Genomic DNA, 21,178 nt, shown 5'->3' on the forward strand with positions numbered 1-21,178 from the left:
CATCTGAATTTTCTCTCTGGAATTTTTCTTATGCTACTAGTTTACAGTTTGGTTTGCTAAAGAAAGGTAATTTCAGTTCTTGTCTGAATGAGCAGCAATTCTAAATCGACAGATTCTGACTTGGTGGGATTTCAAAAATCAATGCTGATTGAATACAGTCATGACAGATTCATTCTACAATCATCCATATTTTTGCTCAGAGCACCTTGCTATTAAAGGCTTATAGCTGTGAGACTGTTGGCCAGAATTTAAGGGTGTAGTCAGTACCTTTTTCTCTGTGTGATTTAAATTAGCCCTCACAGAAATCAAATGCATGACCCTGACTCCATGCTTTATCTACTAAAATGGCCCAGATATGAGCTCTGATAGACACAAACTGAGTCCAGCTAAGGATGGATACATGTGAAAAAATGCGGCCTCTCTTAGGTGGAAATCAAGCTTTTAGCAACTTTATGCATCTGGAACACAATTAGGAATACAGAAGTGAACAAAAATGGCTTCTGAGTGTCTCCATTCTTACAAATCACATGCACTTGACTGCACAGGAGAGACATGAAGATCTCACTTGGAGAACTACACAGAACAATGAAGAGTGACAAAAAAGGACTGAAACAGAACTATGAAAAGCAGGCAGAAAAGCTTATAGGCAGCTAAATATTTGATAAGCATGATATGCTTTAAAAAAAAAACACCCCAAACCTTTACAAAACTAATAGTGTACTAGAAGAAGTTATTATAGACCTTGAAATCATTTTGTATTAGTCATTATGATGATCTTGATTCATCAAGAACAGTTCAAAATTATGTTCAGTGGTCTCTGATTAAGAAAGCAGGGTAGTATATAGTACATTTCAATCAATCCACCAACAAGCATTTTATTAATACGCCAGCACTATGCCAAGTTCTGGGGATACAAAGAAAAGTGCAAAAACAACTCCTGATGTCACAGAGCTTATATGCTAGGTGGGGGAGATTTATTTACATAGGTATATAAAAGAAAAAAGTAGATGCCAATAAGCATTTATCCAACTATAGAAAGAGAAGGGGAGAAAATTTTGGGGTAAGAAAGTAGCAGTGGGAGGTGGGGGGGTTAGAAAAGTACTCATGTAAGAGGTGAACTGACATCTTGAAAGAGAACGGTGATTCTGAGAAATACATTTGAGGAAGCAGTGCATTCCAGGTAGGGAGGGCAGTTGGTTTAAAGACCTGAAAGCAGAAAGTAGAGCGTCATTTATGAGGAACAACCAGAAAGTCAGATTGGCTGGAATACAGTATGCATGAAGGGAAGTGTAATGTGTATTAAGATTAGAAAAGTAAACTGAGGCCAAGTTGTGAAAGGCTTTAAAATGCGAAAGCAGGGATTTTATATTTGATTTTGAGAGAAAGAAAAAAAAATCATCTGACAAATTCACACGTAAGCAGCTCATCTCACATTGCTGATAGCATGTTATTACATGCAAGGTTTTCCATACACTAACCACTTTGATATACGTAGCACAAGTATTATTATCCCCATTTTACAGAGGACGGAACTGAGGCTCAGAGATATGTGATTCGTGTATGGTTATGCTAGTTTCTGAGCCAGGACTCAAAACCAGAGCTTCTAAATCCTCGACCAGTCCACTTTCATTTCAAATACATCCCACTGTGCTTTCCCGGTCAGCTCACTGGGGACAATATCAGCTAAATGTGGCACTACTAGTATGTAGTTTCAAAAGGATAATCATTTCAAAAATCTACAGGTGTGCAGTTTTCAATTGAGGAAATCTCATAAAAAATCAGACTGTACTGGTTAAACTAGCCTGAGGAAGTCCAAATGTTAATTTACCATAGATCCTTAATAAGATGCGATGGCAATTTGTACTATATGATGATTTAATATCTTTGAGGATATGACATTTTCATATTTCCAACTGCTATTTTTCTATTTTATTTCTTGCCTATTTATTTACTTATCTTTAAGGTGCAATGATCTCTGATGACTCAAAATGTGTTTTCATGCCATGAGATTTTGACCACCAGAGGTCCCTGCTTCACTGTTTTTCTAACCTCAGCCTCAGGTTTCCTAAATCTCTTGTTTTTGTACACCATCTAGTGGGTTTCCCAGCTATTGAAGGCTGAATGTGATTTCTTTGGAAAGGTATTAAAACAAACAATTATGGTTGCATCCTTCTTGCCAATAAAACACATTATTGACCACAGAGCACTCCTAGAAGTTTTTCCTTCTAAAATTAAAATCTCAGGCAATTATGTAATCCTTAGTTCTATCACTTAGGTTGATGGGTTAAGAGCAAGAAAACAAGTAGCATACACTGGGAATAGGAAAAAGGTTTAAATGAATGTTCTAAATCGTTTTTTCCTTTTATAAAGGGGAAATATGCACAAATCAGACTAGAAAATATTGTTAACGTACCACCTGCAGAAAACATACATGGTATTTCCCACTATATACAGGCCATCAGGGATAGTTAAAGGAGTTAAAAACAACGTGGCCAAATCATAAGATTACTTGCTATGCCCTATGTCTGTGAAATATGATTTATTGTTTTTAAATATAAAAGAACTGCAATCTCTTTGTAACTTTTTTTGTTAATTCAAAATTCCCCAGCAAAAATCTATTTTTAAAAAGCTTCCTTTTCCCATTCCTACCAACATGTTTGATTCACCATAAACTTGAAAGCCTGCCCAAATAAACAGGAAACTGATGAGGTACTGATAATACACCATGAGATCAAGTGCTGAAATGTTAAAATGTTTGAAAAATGTGATTTAAAAAAAAGAAAGGCTCCTATTAAAAGATGCTCGCCTCAAGTAACATGCATGACTTTCATAATTCATTTCAACATAATCTGAAACTAGGCCATTAATTACTATTGATCAAAGATAAGTAATTTGTTCAAATTGCCTTAAGCAAAGGTAAGGCCTAAGAAGATATTTAATAAATTTAATATAAACTAGCACTTATACCAATAAATAGCAAATGATGTCATTGACATCTTGAACATTTGAACTCAGGGACTTCACAAAGTTAGTTTTAGTCATATAGAATTGAAACTGAATGACTGCTATGCCCGAAACTTTGTACTTAATCCTAGAGAGCCCTCGTGGGTTCCCTAAGGGCAAGTCATATTAAACTAATTTCATTTCCATTCTTTATAAGGTCACTGGATTGAGATCAGAAGAATGCACATTACTGATTATGTATTCAATATATATTCATTTAATGAAGGAAAGAAGGAAGAAATGATGTGGCATACCTTGATTTCAGCAAGGCATTTTGCAAAGTCTCCTATCTTTTTACAAAAGAAAGAGATATACTGGTGCATAATGATATAGTAGATAAATTTGCAAATGATTGAAACACTTTACCTAAAGTATATTTTGGGGGATAGTGGACTATATATTAAATCAGAGACCTGCGTTCAAGTTTTACTTCTGACAAGATTAATTATGTGAGATTTTATTTTTATTTTGGTTGGCCTATGATTTCATTGGTACAAGGAACTCTAGATGATGAAACTCTCTCCATCATTGTAGATTAGCAATTGTTTCACAACTTAGAGTCTTAAAATGCTGTTAGAGGTCCTTGAAAGGATAGGTGAATTCCCCAGGGTCATACAGCCAGTATGTGAATCAAGGTTTCCTTTTTCTGGGGACCAGCACCTCAAGTGCTACCCCTATAATGCCTCCAAATCTTTCTATTAAATTTCTTTAATTCTCAGTTTTCTCATTTGGGAATTAACCAGCGGAAATCATACAGTGGGAGTTGAAGTTTTACAGCTGGAATACAGCCTCTTGACTTGAAGCTGTCAGGTTCAGGAATACCAAGATATGAAAAAGATGCAGAGTGCATGATTCCTGAAGTGGGTAAAATAGAGTCCAAGGCTTTTTGTCCTAGGTGAAAGTAAGTCATTGGAGTCACTGACTTTGCTTACTGGTAAGGAGGGTGGGTTCCATTATTTCCTACAATGTATAGAAAATGCATCCTACAACGCATAGACAAATCACTCTGTGGCAGTGGAGTAGTGGGTGGTGAACGGAGAGCAGGTCATGCCCAGTTCAGGGAGAAAGTGTCTAGACCATGCCAGTAATGTCCACCCTTCCTTTTTTTTTTCACATTTAACCTAACAAGCTGCAAAGCCTGATTCTACAAAGTAGCAAAATGGAGGAAGGAATGTAGTATAAAGGCAGGTAAGCTCCTTTTGAGATGCACTGTTTCATTTTTGTTCTTGTATCCTCCAGGCTTAGCACAGTGCCAGACACAAAGTAGGTGCTTAATAAATGTTTGCAAATTGATTAGAGATAGTATATTTTCAGACTGATTTCTAATGTCTCCTTCTTTTGCCCTCTAGATTCTAGACAAATTGGCCTATTTGCTTTCTCTTACATATGGCATTTCAGCTCCCAACTTTCTGTACAAACTGCCCCTTATTCCCAGGATATTTTCCCTCTTCATTTATTTCTCAAAGAATACCTACCTTCCTTCAAAGCTCAGCTCTCACCTGCCACCTTCAACATGAGTGCTTTCCTGATGGTTCCAAAATAACTTTGCAAATATGTTATATTTAATTATCCATATGGATTTTATTTCCCCTCAAATAGTTAAACTCCCTGGGGACAGAGGGCTCTTATTTTTATTTTTTTATCTCTAGAACCTAGGCTAATACCTGGTCTACAGTGACTGTTAATAAGTACTTGTTGAATTATATTAAATACTATCTACTAAGGTGGTAAGGATCAACTTAGATATTGTGTATAAAATACTTTCCATTACAGTATTGAATAAAATTGAGACACTATTACTGTTATTGACGCCAGTCCTAAAGTAGGTGCTTAGTAGCTTGTTGCTGAGGTTGACCCTTGACATTTTCCTAAATAGCATTTTTATTAACAGTTTGGATGAGGATAAAGAAGGTATGATTGTCAAATCTGCTGGTGATGTAAACCTGGTATGGATAACTAATATTGTGGATGACAAAAATGTAAGTCAAAACAATTTCTATAACTCAGATTCATAGACCCAAACCACTGCAGACCTCAACAAAACCTTTTCAAACTGGGCAGAAGTGAATTAATTATTTTCTTTTCTCATGGACTAGCCCATTTGGTATTAGGCTCTGTACAAAGTGCACATGTGTAAAAAAAAGTAAAATATGGGAAACTTTTCTCTGTAGAAAGTATGAATTCACTGAATTGTGAAACTTGCCCTTGCTAGATAGAACACACTCAAAACTATACATTTCTCATTGCCCAGTGACATTTATGTAAGTTCACATCATCTGTTTTAGCTTATAAAAGAGATTCTGGGGGATGGGTAAGGAATAAAACCTGCTTGTTTTCCCTGAATGTTATATACCTTGTACATCTGGTAACAATAAATAGTATTTGAGGGTATGTTTCATCTATTCAGAGTCAAGGATAATAACCAAAGAGGAAACTGCTATCTCTTGGCTCCAAAACTAATGACTAGGATTTAACTGATCAACAACTTTAGAATATAATCTCATTACCATATGCCTAGATTCACGAAGTATACCTTTAGTGGATCATAGACTTAGAATTAGAAGCTATATTAGAAATCATTTAGTATAATCTCTGCTTTTTAAATAGGAAGGAACTGGGGGTCCCAAAAGGTTAAGTGACTTGTTCACAATGACAGAGCTTGCATAGGCAGAGCTAGGATTCAAATTCAAATCCACTAACTCAAATCCAACACTGTTTTTATTACATCACATAAAGACAAAATGGAAATGCATATATGGGTAGGGAGGTAGGGAGGATAAAATGCAGGAGAGATCTTAGCAGTCAACCTAATAGGGACTAAGTAAACACAAAGATAAGGACCAAAGGACCTAAGACATAAAAGAGAAAAAAAAAGTGAGGAAAAGGAAAACAATGTCAGTAAAGCAGAATTCTGGGAAAATATGAAGAAAAATTATGGAAGCCTTTGTGACTATTGCCAATTCACCGTACTCTCAATGTATCATTTGCTTAGGCTACGAAATGAGGATACTTATTCCTGTTCATCTGCATGGCAGAGCTACTGTGAGAGTCTCACATGAAGGTACATTTAAATTAGTAACAATATAAGGTGTTTTTTTTTAAGTTGGGAGGGGACAAAAGGGTGGTTCAATGTGGATGATGCTTACAGATAATTTATTTTCAATATATACTGATTAATGCTGATATAATCCTGACAAACTTCATAATAATTAATTGGCAAAAAAAAAAAGAAATTCAGGTCATTTTTTGAGTTTGTTCTAAATGCTCTTAAGAAATGCTTCATTAGTTCTCCAAATCTGCTTAAAAACTGAAGCATTTTCTCAACACAGAGAAGGAATGACTAAAACAGATTTAACTGCATCATTAGCGTGAGTATATTGTATCATCATTGCACATAAACTTCTAGTCTCAGATTCTGCCATGCCTGTCCTTGTTTGTGCTAATTCCAAAAACAATTCCTGTGTGTGACTCCCATTAGGTTCTGACCTGTGTGCGTCCTCCGATGGGCCTTCAAGTGAGAACTCTTCGTATACACTTTGTTGCATCCCTCAAAATCGCATCTGTGGATACGCCGTTTCCTGGAGTCTGGAGACTCAGACCGTCTCTGGCGTCTTGTGCTCTCAATACTGAAGGGTGAAATTGAACTGGAAGACAGAAATGAGGTAGTGAAAAATTGTGAAAAATTGTCACAACAATCTAACACTGTGACCGCTTCAGCTCATCATCTGTGAAGGTGGCATACAGACTAGAGGTCCGTGTTCCTTTAATTTCCAAGGTCAGTTGACTGCACATTCTTCTTCTTCAAGATATATCATAGGAACTCTCCAATGAGGAGAAGATTTGGAACTCAAAATCTTGTGCAAGTGAATGTGGAAAACTAAAAATCAATTAATTAATTAACTTAAAAAATTGGGGGAAAAAAATAGGAACTCTCCAAAGGAGAAAGTTGTACACTGAACATACTGATTACTCTCATTAGAAAGGTGGGTATGATGTGGGGAAAAGCACACTGACTATGGAGTCCACCTCTGATGCTTCCTTACCTATGTGGTCTGGGTCAAGTTATGTAACCCTCCTGGGCCTCAGTTTCCTTATCTAAAAAAGTTGGATTTGATGGCCTCAGTCCCTTCCAATTCTACAGCCATGACCCAATATGTTCCAATATCTTTTCAACAAACCAAATATAACCTGAACCAAAATAGAATGTAAATGGGAAATGCTTAACAAAATAAATAAAAACACAACAAAACATAGATAATAACACATTTTACTTAGCTGTAAAGTCAACAGACATTTGGTAGGGATCCAACAGAGGAGTGGCCCCTGTTTCTATTAGGGTTTGACACCACTGCTCTATATTATTTTAATAAAGTCTAGTAAGTAGCAGAATGAACTGGATAAATATTAATTATGATGATAAAAAAAATTCATGGCTGTTTGATTTATACATTTGTGTTTTTTATCATTTTAACATGTTTCCAGAAACCTTTCTAGCTTTACACATGCTGGAGAAGATAACAACATGGCTACATATAATAGGTAACACACAGATGTGAAATACACGTGATGAGTCCAGTCAAAAAGCTTTTATTAAGAGTTCACCATGTGCTAAATGCTGAGGACAGAAAGAAAGTCAAGAACAACCCCTGCCCCCAAGGAATTCACATTTTAACTGCAAGGCAACATGCCAACAATTTTGTATGTACAAGGTCTATGCAGGACAAACTAAAGCTAATGGAGATGGAGGTAAAGAAAACGTACAAGAAAGTTTAAACATAAATACAAACTTCAAAGCAAGTTAGGTCAGCCTGTAGGAAACTTCCTTAGTACATTAATATTGTGACTCATGAGACAAGCTATTTCTATTATGAAAAAACAATAACAACAACAAAACCTACTTGACATTTAATTTTTCAAGTCAGTGGTGAAGAGTACAGTACATTTTGTTTAAAGATTATCTGTACTATTTTCAGGGGGGGAAACAGCAAAAACTATGAAATACAAGCCTGAATTGAAGGCTGTTTAGTTTTAATGCATCAGCAGAAAAACAGGATTAGGTTGTAATGCCAGATAATTGATTAACATATACTGTTCCAAATCCTAGGCTGATCTGATTGAGATGTAAATGTGGAAGATGCCTCTCCTCCCTCCCTTCCTCTTTCTCTCTCTCTCTCTGTCCATCTGAGTCTGTCTCCTTGTATGACTGTATCTTTAAAGGGTTGGAAAAAAGAACTGATATTCAATAAATTCAGCCTACTAGACTATTGGGAAAACTGACAGAATAGTTGGAACGAGGAAGAAATATCTGACCTATGATTTAGGAGCAGCTATGTAGTTGTTTTAAAAAGAAGGGTGATGAAAACTCAGCATTTACCTTGAGGATTTGCGAGTGGTATTTTATCCTCTGTTCAAATTGTGGGTAGTCAAACTTTGTTCTTAAGGGCTCTCTCAGTAATATCACATTATATACAATGTCACGCTCAATATATATACCACCAACTAAGACTTTAATGCTTCTGTTTTCTTTAGGAATGGAAAAAAAAGCAGTAGCCAATTTTTTTGTATTGGAAGTAAAGGAGGAAAAAACAAACAAAAAACCACTTATTTAACTTGTCTCTGATCAGTTCAGCTCAAGATTTTGCCTGTGAAAGGAAGGGACCATGGCATAGCCAACCCATTAATATTAACTTGGGAGTCAAACAACACAGATTGCCACACAACTGATTTATCTACTGATAATGGGCATCTATTATAAGAACTAAATAGACAGTTCAATTTGCCTGCTCCATCTAGTATTGCTTCAGGCTTTCCTCATGACACATTTCAGCACTGGGATGTAAATCAGTCAGTCAATAAACATTTATCGAGTGCACACTGTGTACTAGGCACTATGATAAGAGCTGGGGATACAAAGGAAGGCAAAAGAATTCCTAGTCTGGAGCTCACAGTCTAAGGGGGGAGACATGTAAACAACTATGTACAAACAAGTTATCTATTTATCTCTCTCTGTGTATGTATCTGTACGTACACACACACACACACACACACCCCCACCCGATGTCTGCATGCACAGACATCTATACATATACACACACACTCACACCCTCTCTCACAAAACAGACGGAAGCCACTAGAATTAATAAGTAACCTACACAGGTAAAACATAAATTAATTCAAACCAAAGACCAGAGATTTAGAGTTGGAACAGACATCTTGTCCAATCTTCTCATTTTACAGATAAAAAAACTGAATGTAAAAACAAAAACACGAGTTTGTGTAAGGAAATACAGGTAACAGCGGAAGGGCCCAATTTCAAACTCAAGTCTTCTGGATACAGCTCTCTCTCCAAGGGAGACACAAAAACAAAACAGTCCCCCTTTAGGGAGCTTACCTAGGGTGACAGACACAACACGTATACAAGTTAAGTAAATACAAATGACTATAAAGTCATTCCAAGACGGAGAGAGTGCTGGCTGTTGGAATAAGAAAGTCTCCAGTAGGAAGAGACACACCTGAGTTGTGTTTGGAGGAAGACAGGTAGATTAGGAGGTGCAGGTGAAGAAGGAATGCATTCCCGACAAGCACAAATTGAAATCTTCCAGTTTTCCTTGGCATTTCTATACCACGGTACAATGTCACTCATTTACTTATTTAACTATCATTTATTATGTATCTAATATGACAGAAATGAATTCATTATTTTTGTCTTCAGCCATAAAAAAAAGGATGGCCCATATGCTCTGCTGCTAAAAAGAAACAAAAGTTATTATTTTGTCTTTGTTTTGCCACCTTAAAAGTGGAGGAAATTATATTACCTTGCTTGTTTCTTCATTGTTGATTATGTGACTACTGAGTTATTTTGCACGATGCTTTGAGGTCCTCAGGTGATAAAATTATAATTAAAATGGAAATAACTTGCTTTTTTTTCAAATACGTATTTCAGTCACAAAATTTTAGAGACCATCCAAAACAAAACAAAAATCCCATACACAAAAAAAAAATCACTAAACTCTATAGCTATGTCAAAAGTTTCCCAAAACTTTGGCTGTTTAATTAATGTTGAATTCTAAACTGATCTTCAAATCATTTCTATACATTACCACATCCCTCATACCACATTTAGACACACACACACACACACATACGTGTGTGTGTGTGTGTGTGAATACATATTACTAGAAATCAGGGTATTTCTGCCTGCAGTCCATTTTTGAAAGTTATCTTCCAGTATATTTGTGCAAACTGAGAAAAACTGGAAAAAAAAAAGTATGAAACCAAAACCAAGTAACAAGAATACAGTCCCCATAAACCTAACAGAATGGTCTAATAGCCACACAGTTCAACCACTTAACTATATGGCAGGAACAGAAACAATTCCCTTTAGTTAGAGGAAGATTATTTCACTAATAGTTTGGCCTCTACATAATGTTAGAGGAAGACAAGAGCAATGGATGAGCTTCAATTTACACACAGGTTATTTAAACTGTTGTTTTTTTAATATGGAAGACTTATGAAAATCTATTCAATGGGTCTGTGATCTCATTGGCATATATACTCCCTCCAATAAATGAGATCACAACCCTAAAATTATATACAACCTCCTATGTATGACTCCTATGTAAATGACTCTCTTAAAAATAGATTTTCATTAAACTTATACACTTCACCTTCAGCTGAACAAATACAACATTTACTTAGTGGTTACTATATGCTCCCCAAATGCCAATTTTAAATGTGAGAAAAATACTATCAAGAAATACTCAGGGGTTTTTTCCCCCCTGCCTCTCACAGATACAATTCTCATCTCTGCAGGAAGAGACAGGCAGTGATGTCAAGAGGACATTAAACTGGGTTGGAACAGAAAGGATGGAAAAATGCAATCCCTATTCCAAATAATGTAGCTATCTGTCCTCAGCCTTGGTTTCTTCTTTTCAGTTCTATATTCCAGCATATGTCAGGCACATATAGGGGTAACCCCAAGTACCAGCACCATGGTTTCAGCCACAGTCTAGCTAGTAATTCTCTACGTGGCATGTACACCATGAAAGTGTTTTCTGTTTTGGTTTATTAAGACCACCTGGGTTCTGATCTGGTGAAAACGGTGAAACAAGGGATTCTGAATTCCCTAAGTGCTAGGCTTCAGATAAAGTGTACTTATTACTTTGTAGATGGTCTGTTTCATCAGTTCCCTAAGTTTGAAATCAACATGATGAGTTGTTATACATAATGAAGAACTTTCATTCATCTGCTTGTTCATAAATTCATTTTATTAAGGGGCTAGTATATGGATTTAATAAACTGTGCATACTTAATATGCTTAATACGTAGTATACTCTCCCAGGCACTGCGGATCCAAAACCAAAAATAAACAAACAAAATCCCTGGCCTCAAGCGACTTACAATCTTTTTGGGTGGAAACAACATGCAGACAGATTAAAAACTATATTTACAAAGTAATTAAAGTCTGGGCAGAGAAGGGCACAAAAAATTGGGGTGGGGGGTCATGAAAGGGTCTTTTAGGAAAGCCATCTTATATGACCCTTGAGGGAAGCTAAGGATTCTATGAGGCAGAGTGAAAAAGGAAATGCATTCTAGGAAGTGGAGATAAAATTTTGGGAGAAGAGGGATGGAATGCTGTACTTGAGGAGCTACAGGTGAGCTAGCTTGATTGGAATGAAGAATGTCTAAAGGAAAGTAATGCCTAACAAACCTGGAAACACAGGCTAGAGCCAGATTTTAAGTATGTATAGATTTAAACTTGAAGGGGCCTTGAAGGCCATGTACTCCAACACTATTATTTTAGAGATGTTTTAGAGATGCAGAGAGAAATGAAATGACTTAATCAAAACCACACAGGGGAGAGAAGCAGGATTTGAACTAATAGCTTTTCTGTGCTTTTTTTTTTTTTTTGGTGAGGCAATTGGGGTTAAGTGACTTGCCCTGCGTCATACAGCTGGTGAGTGTATGTGTCTGAGGCCGGATTTGAACTCAGGTCCTCCTAACTGCAGGGCCAGTGCTCTATCCACTATGCCACCAGCTGCCTCACTATTTGTACTGTACCAATTTGAAACAGAGGAATTTGAATTTGTATTTTGTCCTACAAGAAAGAGGTAGATACTGGGGCTTTTTGAGCAGAGGAATGACATGATCAGAATTGTTCTGAAATATCAATGTTAGCCATGTGGAAAAGAAGAGACCAAAGGCCAGGGGACCATTTAGGAGACTATTACTGCCGAAAGACAATGAGGGTCTGACATAAATAAGCAAATACTTCCTTAATTCTGTTAATGACTCTACCATTCTTCCTAATTACTTCAATTTATAACGTAGGAGCTACAGTTATCCCTTCCACATCGAGGGGGTTAGAGGCATGTGCCTGCCCCCCTCCCCCCCATCCTCTCCTTGTGATCTGAAAAATTTGCATAAAAATTTTTGGCCCTCTCTTTGCACCACAGAAGAAGTATGAATTTGGGGTGGGGGTCTTTAGAGTATCTTATTGTAAAATTTGAGTTATTATATAATATTATACATATATTGTATACATTTCTTAATCTCTAAACTTTTTCTATGTTGTCTGTTGGCTTCTGCAAAACTCCCCCCAAAATCTCCACTTAATTTCTTATGCCAGCCTGTGATGGATCAAAACCTCAATGGTGAATGGTGATGTGGAAGGGATAATTGTATTTACTAACCCTTCTAAATACAAAAAGTCTCTAGACCCTGTCTAATCTACTTCTACAACATTTCTCCCACCCTTTTCTCCACTCTACCACAACTACCTCAATTTGGATGTCAGGGAGAAAGGAGTCTAGATAGGATTAACGGTGGGAAGTGGCCAGGAGCCACTCGAGGTAATAGACAATAGAGGGCTGCCAAGTCACAGAATCAGGAGATTGGGCATAAGAAAATAATGAAAGGCCAGTTGACAGGATTATAGCCTCAGGCAAACACCAGAGATTTGGCCATGTGGGAAAGTCCAGGGCTTTTCCTTTTTGGGATCCAGACCCCATCCTTATCAGGTAGAGATGGATTCCTCTGCCCAGATTGTTGGAAGTGCCTTAGTTTCTTGATCAAGCCACATTCTCAGCTGAAGGCTTTCAGACCATCTCCCCATTTGAAAGTCTACTCCATTACTAACTGTTCACCACTCAAGGTTGATTTTTCACCTGTCAGGGGCATCCACTTTTCTAAAAGGCATTCAGTATCTTAAGCATTAGGTGTCTTTAGTTATCCAGAGACTGGCCTTCAACTTATTATCAGCTAGCCCAGGCCTGCACAACCTTCGGCCCACCAAAGGAACTCCTCTACATTTTTTGTGGGCCACAGGTTGTGCAGGCCTGAGCTAACCAGAAACTCTGTCTCTCAAGCTTTTCATTCACCTCACTTCCTAACTGGCCTCTTTCTTCCAGGAGATGTAAGGTTCTTGAGAACAGGGACCTTTTCATTTTGACTTTTGTATTCTCACCATCTTGATGGTACACAGTTGGCAAATGCTTGTTAAATTGAACTGAATTAAAATATATGAATTATCCCTCTGGAGTTCAGAAGAACTGGATGCTGATCTGGAAGTAGTATTTGTAATTTTGAAGTTTTCTGACTACTATGTAAAAATGACTAATATGGAAATGTTTTACATGACTACATATATATATATATACATACACACACACACACATATACACATACATACATATATACATACATCACCTATATCTGATTGCTTACCATCTCAGGGAGGGAGAGACAGAATTTAGAACTCAAAACTTAAAAAACAACAGCAACAGTTTAAAAATTGTCTTAACAAGTAATTGGGAAAAAATACATAAATATTACATTTGAAAAACAAAAAACCAACAAAACCCCCAACTAACTCTGTGCTATTAGGTCACTGAGTTCTGATATGCATTAGAGTGTCCCTTAAGAGCATGGATTCTCTTGCTGTTTCTCTATGCATCTCCAGTACTTAGCACAGTGTTTGGTACAAAAGTAAGCATCTAATAAATGCTTTTTCATTCATTCATTTGCATTCTTAGAAATAAACTGAGCAAAGCAATGCGCAAGCTGTCTTCCCGGAACCATAGGCATTTGTAAATTCTAAAAGTACAGTAACTGCAGTTCCACTCCCTCATGAAGGAGTTGTGCCATTTATGAATGAATGCCTGAGGGAGGCTCATAAGCACTGAGTTGTAATAATCAGATTTAGAGAGAACAAATGAGTGAATCATGACTTCAGTCGCACAAAAGTCCCAATTGGAGAGAAGAGTTATATTAGAATTAAACCCAGAGAGGCTAGGAAAGTCACATCCAGGAGCTAAGCTGTTTAAGGAGAAATGTACAACAATGCTCCCATGAAAGAAATTAGGGTTAACAGTAATCAGCTGCTAACAAAAGATCATTTGTCATGCGGAGGAGAGTGACCTGAATGTGATAGGATGCCCTTCACTGAAATTGGAATTTTTATAGGAGGAGAAAAAGTCAAGGCACTATTTTGAGACTGGAGAGCAGACAGAGACATCCCCCAAACTAAGAATCGGAGCTGGAGAGCAAGAGAATTGCAGGGTCTGACATTTTCTCCATTATTAGTAAATCACATATTCCTATAGCTCAAGAAGCCCGTACTTTCAGTGATAGTAGGGTTGTGCTTCAGGTCAGGACAACTGGGACTGAAGACAAAGCTATTTAACACTAGTATTTTTCATTTCACACAAATAGTACAACTGAAGAAAACCAACAGCTTCTGTCTTGTATAAAACAATTAGCCGCACGTTAAAATTTTTTAGATGTTACATATAGGAGTAAGGTAATTTTTCTCTTTCCTTGAGAAAGATAAAATAAAACCTGGCATGTAATAAGAGCTTAAAAATACCTCCTCCTTAACTACTTTGTATTTATTCTGGATAAATGTATTTATGTACTTGTCTTTCCCATTGAAAGAGGGGCTCCTAGAGAGTGAAGATTGTTTTATGTCACTGTGTTTGTAAACTTAGCACCTAACACAGTGCATGGCTTATAGTAGGCATTTAATAAATGTTTATTGATTAATTGATTAATTCTTTTAACACTTTTAAGACTCTTAGGGTAGTAAGAGATAAGAACTAATCGCTTATGGAAAAGTTCCTTCAAGAGCTGAAGAGAGTATTTGGAGGGGTGAGCAAAGCTATAGTGTCCTATAATCCAGTACCTCATTGATGCAAAAAAAAAAAAAAACCAAAACCCAAAACAAAACAAAAACCCCCAAACCCCAAAAAAACAGGCTAAGGGCTTTATTTGGGCTAAGGAAAGATAAGAGAATGGAACTTTCAAAGCTTAAGACACATGTGTCGAACTTTCTTTACAAAAAAAGATTTTATCAGGTAACAAAACATAACTTTCAAAGCTGGAAAACCCAATTCATGTATTGTATTCAACAAAAACTGTCAAATGCCTCAATCTTTTAGTAACATTTTAGGGATTCCATGGAAGGGAATATAATAGGAAGCACACTGAGTTAGAAATAGACAGAACTGCCTTACAATCCTAGTGACAGCTTTGGGCATAAGCATACTTATTTGGAAAGACAAGAGAGCTGGACCAGGTAACCCTAGAGGTATAGGATTATGGATTGAGAGCCCGAAGAGTATATAAAAGCCATAGCCAACCCCTCCCCCCATCTGCTGAATGAGATGCCAAGGTCCAGGGAGATCAAGTGCCTTTGTCCAAGGTCACATTGACAGAAAATGTCAGAGGTGGTATTTGACACCATGTCCTCTAAATACAGCTGAGACATTCCATATATTCTCAAAATAGCCCCACATATACACGTGAATGTGAAGTCCCGTGTTAATAAATCAAACCTTTAATTTAAGATGAAATAAAATACACATTAGAAAAAAATCAGTCTAGATTAGTTTTAAATTAATATTAGTGTTGGTATGCATACTTTTTTACATGCTAAGTCACTTGTACTGACCATGGCATTTACATGATTTTGTTATTTACATGATTTCACTCAACCACCAGGTGGCTCTCATGTTTTCTTAGATAAAAAATAATATCTGTATTAGCCTACTGTCAAAAGCAGGCCAGCCTAACCATGCATCAAATTCTTCTATCAAACATACTTTTTTTCTCCTCTAGGGAATTTCACTAGAAGGATGTGGAGGGACTATTGTTTAGACACCACACCAATGGTGTAATCCCCAATGTCTACATCCCTTGCAAGACAATGGAGCAGTAATGATAAAGTTGGCCATTTTTAGTTTCTTTTTCTGAACCCATAAGGAAAACTGAAGAATTAACTGATCAGAATTATAAGAAGCAGTAATTGCTTATTTTCACAGGACTAACTAAAACCTTACACTGTTTAATTTTCATATTTGCATTTAGATTCATTGAAAATAGTTTCTAAAAGGAGTTTAATCATAAAGAATGCAAAATTGGTCTGTAGCTGTCAGGGGGGAGAACTTTGAGCATTGAAATCATCTCCACAAATAGATCCCCACCCATGGACCTCTCTGTTATGTAGCAGATCAGAAGTTGGGAGTTGCCTTGGATGGACATAAGATTTAATTTGACTTGTTCTGAGTAACATAGCTAATAAGTGTAGCAGGCAGATTTGGAGCCCAGATCTTCCTGACTTTAAACTCAGAACTATATGCATTCTTCTACTTTGCCTCATAATCAGAAAAACATATACTTAGTATAATGTTAATAGCACAATTCTAGAATATACTCAAACTCTAACTTTCCTTTGATTTCTTTGCATATAAATCAAAGATTCCCAAACTAAAACAATATATGTAGTTTGAGACAATACATTTTGTCTCTTCCAAGAACTTTTAAAAAAAACTGAATGCCAATTTACCTTGCTTATTGAGCCATGTGTAGGGTAAATAACACACACCCACACCCACACCCACACCGACACCCATGTTCTGGACAGACCTGTGAGATATCAGCCATTTATTTAAACTGATAACTGCCATTAAGCATGTCACAATATTATTTTTCATTTTCTTTCTTTTAAAAAAACAAACCTTTTTTCAAGTGCTAAGCATTAGGTTGCCTTTTTGGTTTATAAGGCAAAGGAGCTTAAAGATTATCATAAAGGGAAAATGTACATTATTCATGCCATTAGACATGACTGGATTTATTAGCAAAGTTTTATATTGAATTTACAGTAGAAGTTGACTAAGTATTGTTTGCAAACAGATAAGAAGATACCTATACCTCCATGGATCAAATATGATGCTTCTATTAAAATGTGCACTTCATATGAGACATATTACATTCTTTGTCAATAATCTTGTCACCACTGAAGATGTTCATAACAGTGAAACAGAGGAACTGGTGGATTAGTGGTGGCTTTTGACTTTCTCATATGCATATTACATAGAAAATATGTACTTCAGTTTTCTGATGGATTATGTTTTAAAGTGATTCATTGCCAGAACAGTCCTGCATTCATTCACTTGATTAGGATTGACTGAGTGTCAGGCACAGTGCCGGGCACTTTGAGTATTATAAGGATGGATCCAACCTTGAAGGAAAGCAGCTATGTGGCCCAATGGATAGAGTACTGGGCCTTGAGTCAGGAAGACTCATCTTCATAAGTTCAAATCCAGCCTCAGACACGTAACTGTTTGCTTCAGTTTCCTCATCTGTAAAAAATGAGCTGGAGATGGAAATGGCAAACCACTCCAGTATCTTTACCAAGAAAACCCCAAATGGTGTCACGAAGAGTCAGACACAACTGAAAACTGAAAAACGACTGAACAACTGAACCTGGGAGGAGTCAGAAATCACATAGGGAAGACAAGACATCTACATAAATGTGCATAGTACAAAGTAGCATGGAGGAATATAAGAAAAACAAATGAAATGTTGGGCGATCACTTTTGACTGGGGTGAGGAGGATCAGGGAAGTCTGTGGAAGAATTGGCATTTAATATTGGGCCTTGAAAGACAGAGAGTTGGGGCAGCGAGGTGGCACAGTAGATAGAGCACTGGCCCTAGAGTCAGGAGGACCTGAGTTCAGTTCCGGCCTCAGACACTTGACCTTTACTAGCTGTGTGATCCTGGGCAAGTCACTTAACCCCACTGCCTAGCCCAAAAAGATAAAAATAAAGTATATCCACAGTGGGTTTGAGATTTGGGAGTACTGGCACTCCTAGGTAGGTAGAATGGTATGAAAGAAGGTGGGAATGCATATGGCATTTTCAGGGAAAGGCAAGCAAAATCATCTGCACAAAGAATCATGGTGAAGATCTTACTTTCTAGGAGGAATCTTTCTAGCTGTTGAAGTCAGCATAAGATATTGTCCATTACAACAGCAAAGTGATCTTTGATAAGTATCCACCTCTCTGTTTTATGTGTCACTTGATATCAGTAATTCAAAGATTGTCAAATAAAGCTATCTGTTATCATGGTGGGAAGGACATTAAATGTGCCCACAATCAAACCTTGCTAGAATGCCATTTATTATAAAGCAACATTTGGTTTAAGGTGGATCCTTCTTGGAAATGGTCCAAAGTATCTTGTTCCTGAAATACCAAAAGAATCCAAATTCCAAAATACCAAAAGAATAAGGTAAATATAGCTATGAGGTACGGCCTAGCACAATCCACAAAGAGGAACGAACAATGTCATAATGAGCACCTACCTCACTCATTGTTTAAAATACAAGAAATACACAAAATGCTCCAAATGCACAAATCTAATGAAATGCTCCCTCTAAACTCAATTACATAATCAACTCAGAAGTGACAGTCAAAAACATGGCTCCATCTCTTTTATGCTGATCATTAGCAAGGACAATTTTACACCAGAGGTTTATTTTATTAAAGAGCACTGAATGATATCAGTTAGCTATAGCATACTTAAGACTTACATAAATTATTGAAACGCTTTTATGACTGGCACAGGGAAATATAAATAATAAGACCAAGTAGAACCTACTGGCAAGTCTCTCCTTAATTTGGTTTTTTTTTTTTTTTTTTTTTTTGGTAGGAGTGAAATGAAATGTCTATCTTCAATCACCAACAGACTGGTGTTTTCTTCTCCTGGGAAGAAGCAGATCGTAGGTCACCTTGGGGGACCTTGTATTTAAATTTAGAAAAATTAATGCAGCTGAAGATGAAACATCTGCCTGCCTCTTCTGTTCTACACAGGTACCTGTCCTCAAAGTTTGCTTACTTTGCCTTTGGGGAACATGGTGGAAAGTAGTTATAATAAAATCACAGGCTAGTCTCAAACTGCCACAGATGAGAAAAATTAGACCCAAAGAGGCTAAGTAATTTGCCCAGAGCCCACAATTTCTTAGGGCAGAAGTTAAGCCTAGAACTCAAATGTCTTGCCTCCTGACCTAATACTCTCTGTTTAAAAAAATACCGTATTGGTACTTTTTTATTTTAACACTACAGAACTTTCCCAATACTCTGCCCTCCTTAGAAGACTTCCTTATATCAAAGAGAAACAACTAAGCAAAACCATGACACAAAAATTGTGTTTGACAATGTCTGCAATATTCTGTATGTGTAGTCTATGACTTAAGTGGGTTTCATCAATTGTAAGGCAGTGTAATACGATGAAAAGAAAGCTGTATTGAGAGTCAGAGGACCTGGATTCAAATCCTGACTCTACCACTTAATACCAGTGTGATACTGTGCACTGCATTTCATCTCCCTGAGTCTCAGTTTCCTTCTGTGTAAAATGAGAGTATTGGATTAGAATGGAGGTTCTCATTTAGTATTTTGTGACCCCTTTGAGGTTTCCAATGATGGTCCAAGGAATTTGCATTAAAATTCTTTAATGGTGTTTTAATTAGTAAATAAGAGTAAATAATATTCTGAATATTCTGTTAAGTTACCCTAGAGGTTCACAACATGTTGTTTCTGGGTAAAGGGTTCAAAGAACAAAAAATGTTGAGAAGTACTGGATCAAATGATCTCTAATGTCTCTTTGAGTCAGTTCTAAATCTGGTCCTTTGATCACCTGTCTCCTAAAATCAAATTCAACATGCTTTCTAAAAAATTTGCTGCTTCTCATTAGCAACAAACAAAAAAATAACAAAACCCAATCTACCTGTCATCTGAAAGTGGGATGTTAGCTCACATATACCTCAATGCTGGTGGCTCAGTACAGCACTGGGCTTGGAGTCAGGAAGACCTGAGTTCAAATCCAGCCTTGGACACTACCTAGCTATGTGACTGGGTCAGTTACTTAACCTCAGATTGCCTGACAAAATAAATCCATTGGAGAAGGAAATGGCGAACCACTTTAGTACCTTTGCCAAGAACACCCCAAATGGGGTCACAAAGGTTTGGACACAACTGAGCAATAAAAATAATAACACTTGAATTAAACTACTGAAACGACCTCATAAAACGATGGTCTATCATTGCTTGGCCACTATCATCTAATCACCTTGGAGAAGACAGGCAATAAACTTGATTCTTTCTAATATCACCTTAGAGTGGAATCAGAGTTAGGATACCTGGGCTTGATTTCTGGCTCTGACACTTGTCAGCTCAGTGATCCTGGGTTGGTAACTAAAACTCTCTGAGCCTCAGTTTTCTCACCTGGAAAATGGAGGTACTATTATTTGCCCCACTTACCTCACTGGGTTGTTGTGAGGAAAGGGCTCTGTGACCCTTAAAGAATTATTTGGGGTTAGGGGACAGGTCCTATAATTTCACTGGAGCAGGAAGCTCCTGGTAAGAAATTTATTTTATTAATGCAAATGAGCACTTTATTAGAAACATAGATTCTTAGAGAGTGGACTAGAGCAATAGTGTGAGCCATCTTAAGTTCATTATTGGCACCAACCCTAAACAGAACCCTGGGCCAGCCACTGCCCATTATTTATAACTATCTAATCATAACATAAGGGGCAGTTAGGTGGTGCAATGGATAGAGCCCTGGGCTTGGAATCAGAAAGACTCATCTTCGTTGAGTTCAAACTCAGCCTCACACACTTAGTAGCTGTGTGACCTTGGGCAAATCACTTAATCCTGCTTGCCTCAGTCTCCTCATCTGTAAAACGAACTAGAGAAGGAAATGGCAAATCACTCCTGTATCTTTGCTAAGAAAATGCCAAGAAAATGCCACGAAGAGTCAGATACGACTCATACAACTGAACAACGACAATCATGACATCCAATAACTCTACAATTTACATTGCATCTTGATATATGTT

At 37.1% G+C, this 21,178-nt stretch overlaps 1 protein-coding gene across 4 annotated transcripts in view; it reads right to left on the reverse strand.

Moving 5' to 3' along the window:
* The window catches only part of KLF12 (KLF transcription factor 12), a 576,265-nt gene that overhangs the window by 22,715 nt on the left and 532,372 nt on the right, over window positions 1-21,178 (reverse strand). For all 4 annotated transcript variants that reach the window (XM_078147175.1, XM_078147174.1, XM_078147177.1 and 1 more), the window contains one exon: window positions 6,490-6,647. In XM_078147175.1, coding sequence (XP_078003301.1) covers window positions 6,490-6,647 — 158 coding nt within the window. The remainder of the gene's footprint in view (window positions 1-6,489; window positions 6,648-21,178) is intronic.

The sequence above is a fragment of the Phascolarctos cinereus genome, unplaced genomic scaffold (assembly GCF_003287225.1).
Source record: "Phascolarctos cinereus isolate Bilbo 61053 unplaced genomic scaffold, phaCin_HiC Scaffold_7;HRSCAF=346, whole genome shotgun sequence".
Classification (NCBI taxonomy): Eukaryota; Metazoa; Chordata; class Mammalia; order Diprotodontia; family Phascolarctidae; genus Phascolarctos; species Phascolarctos cinereus.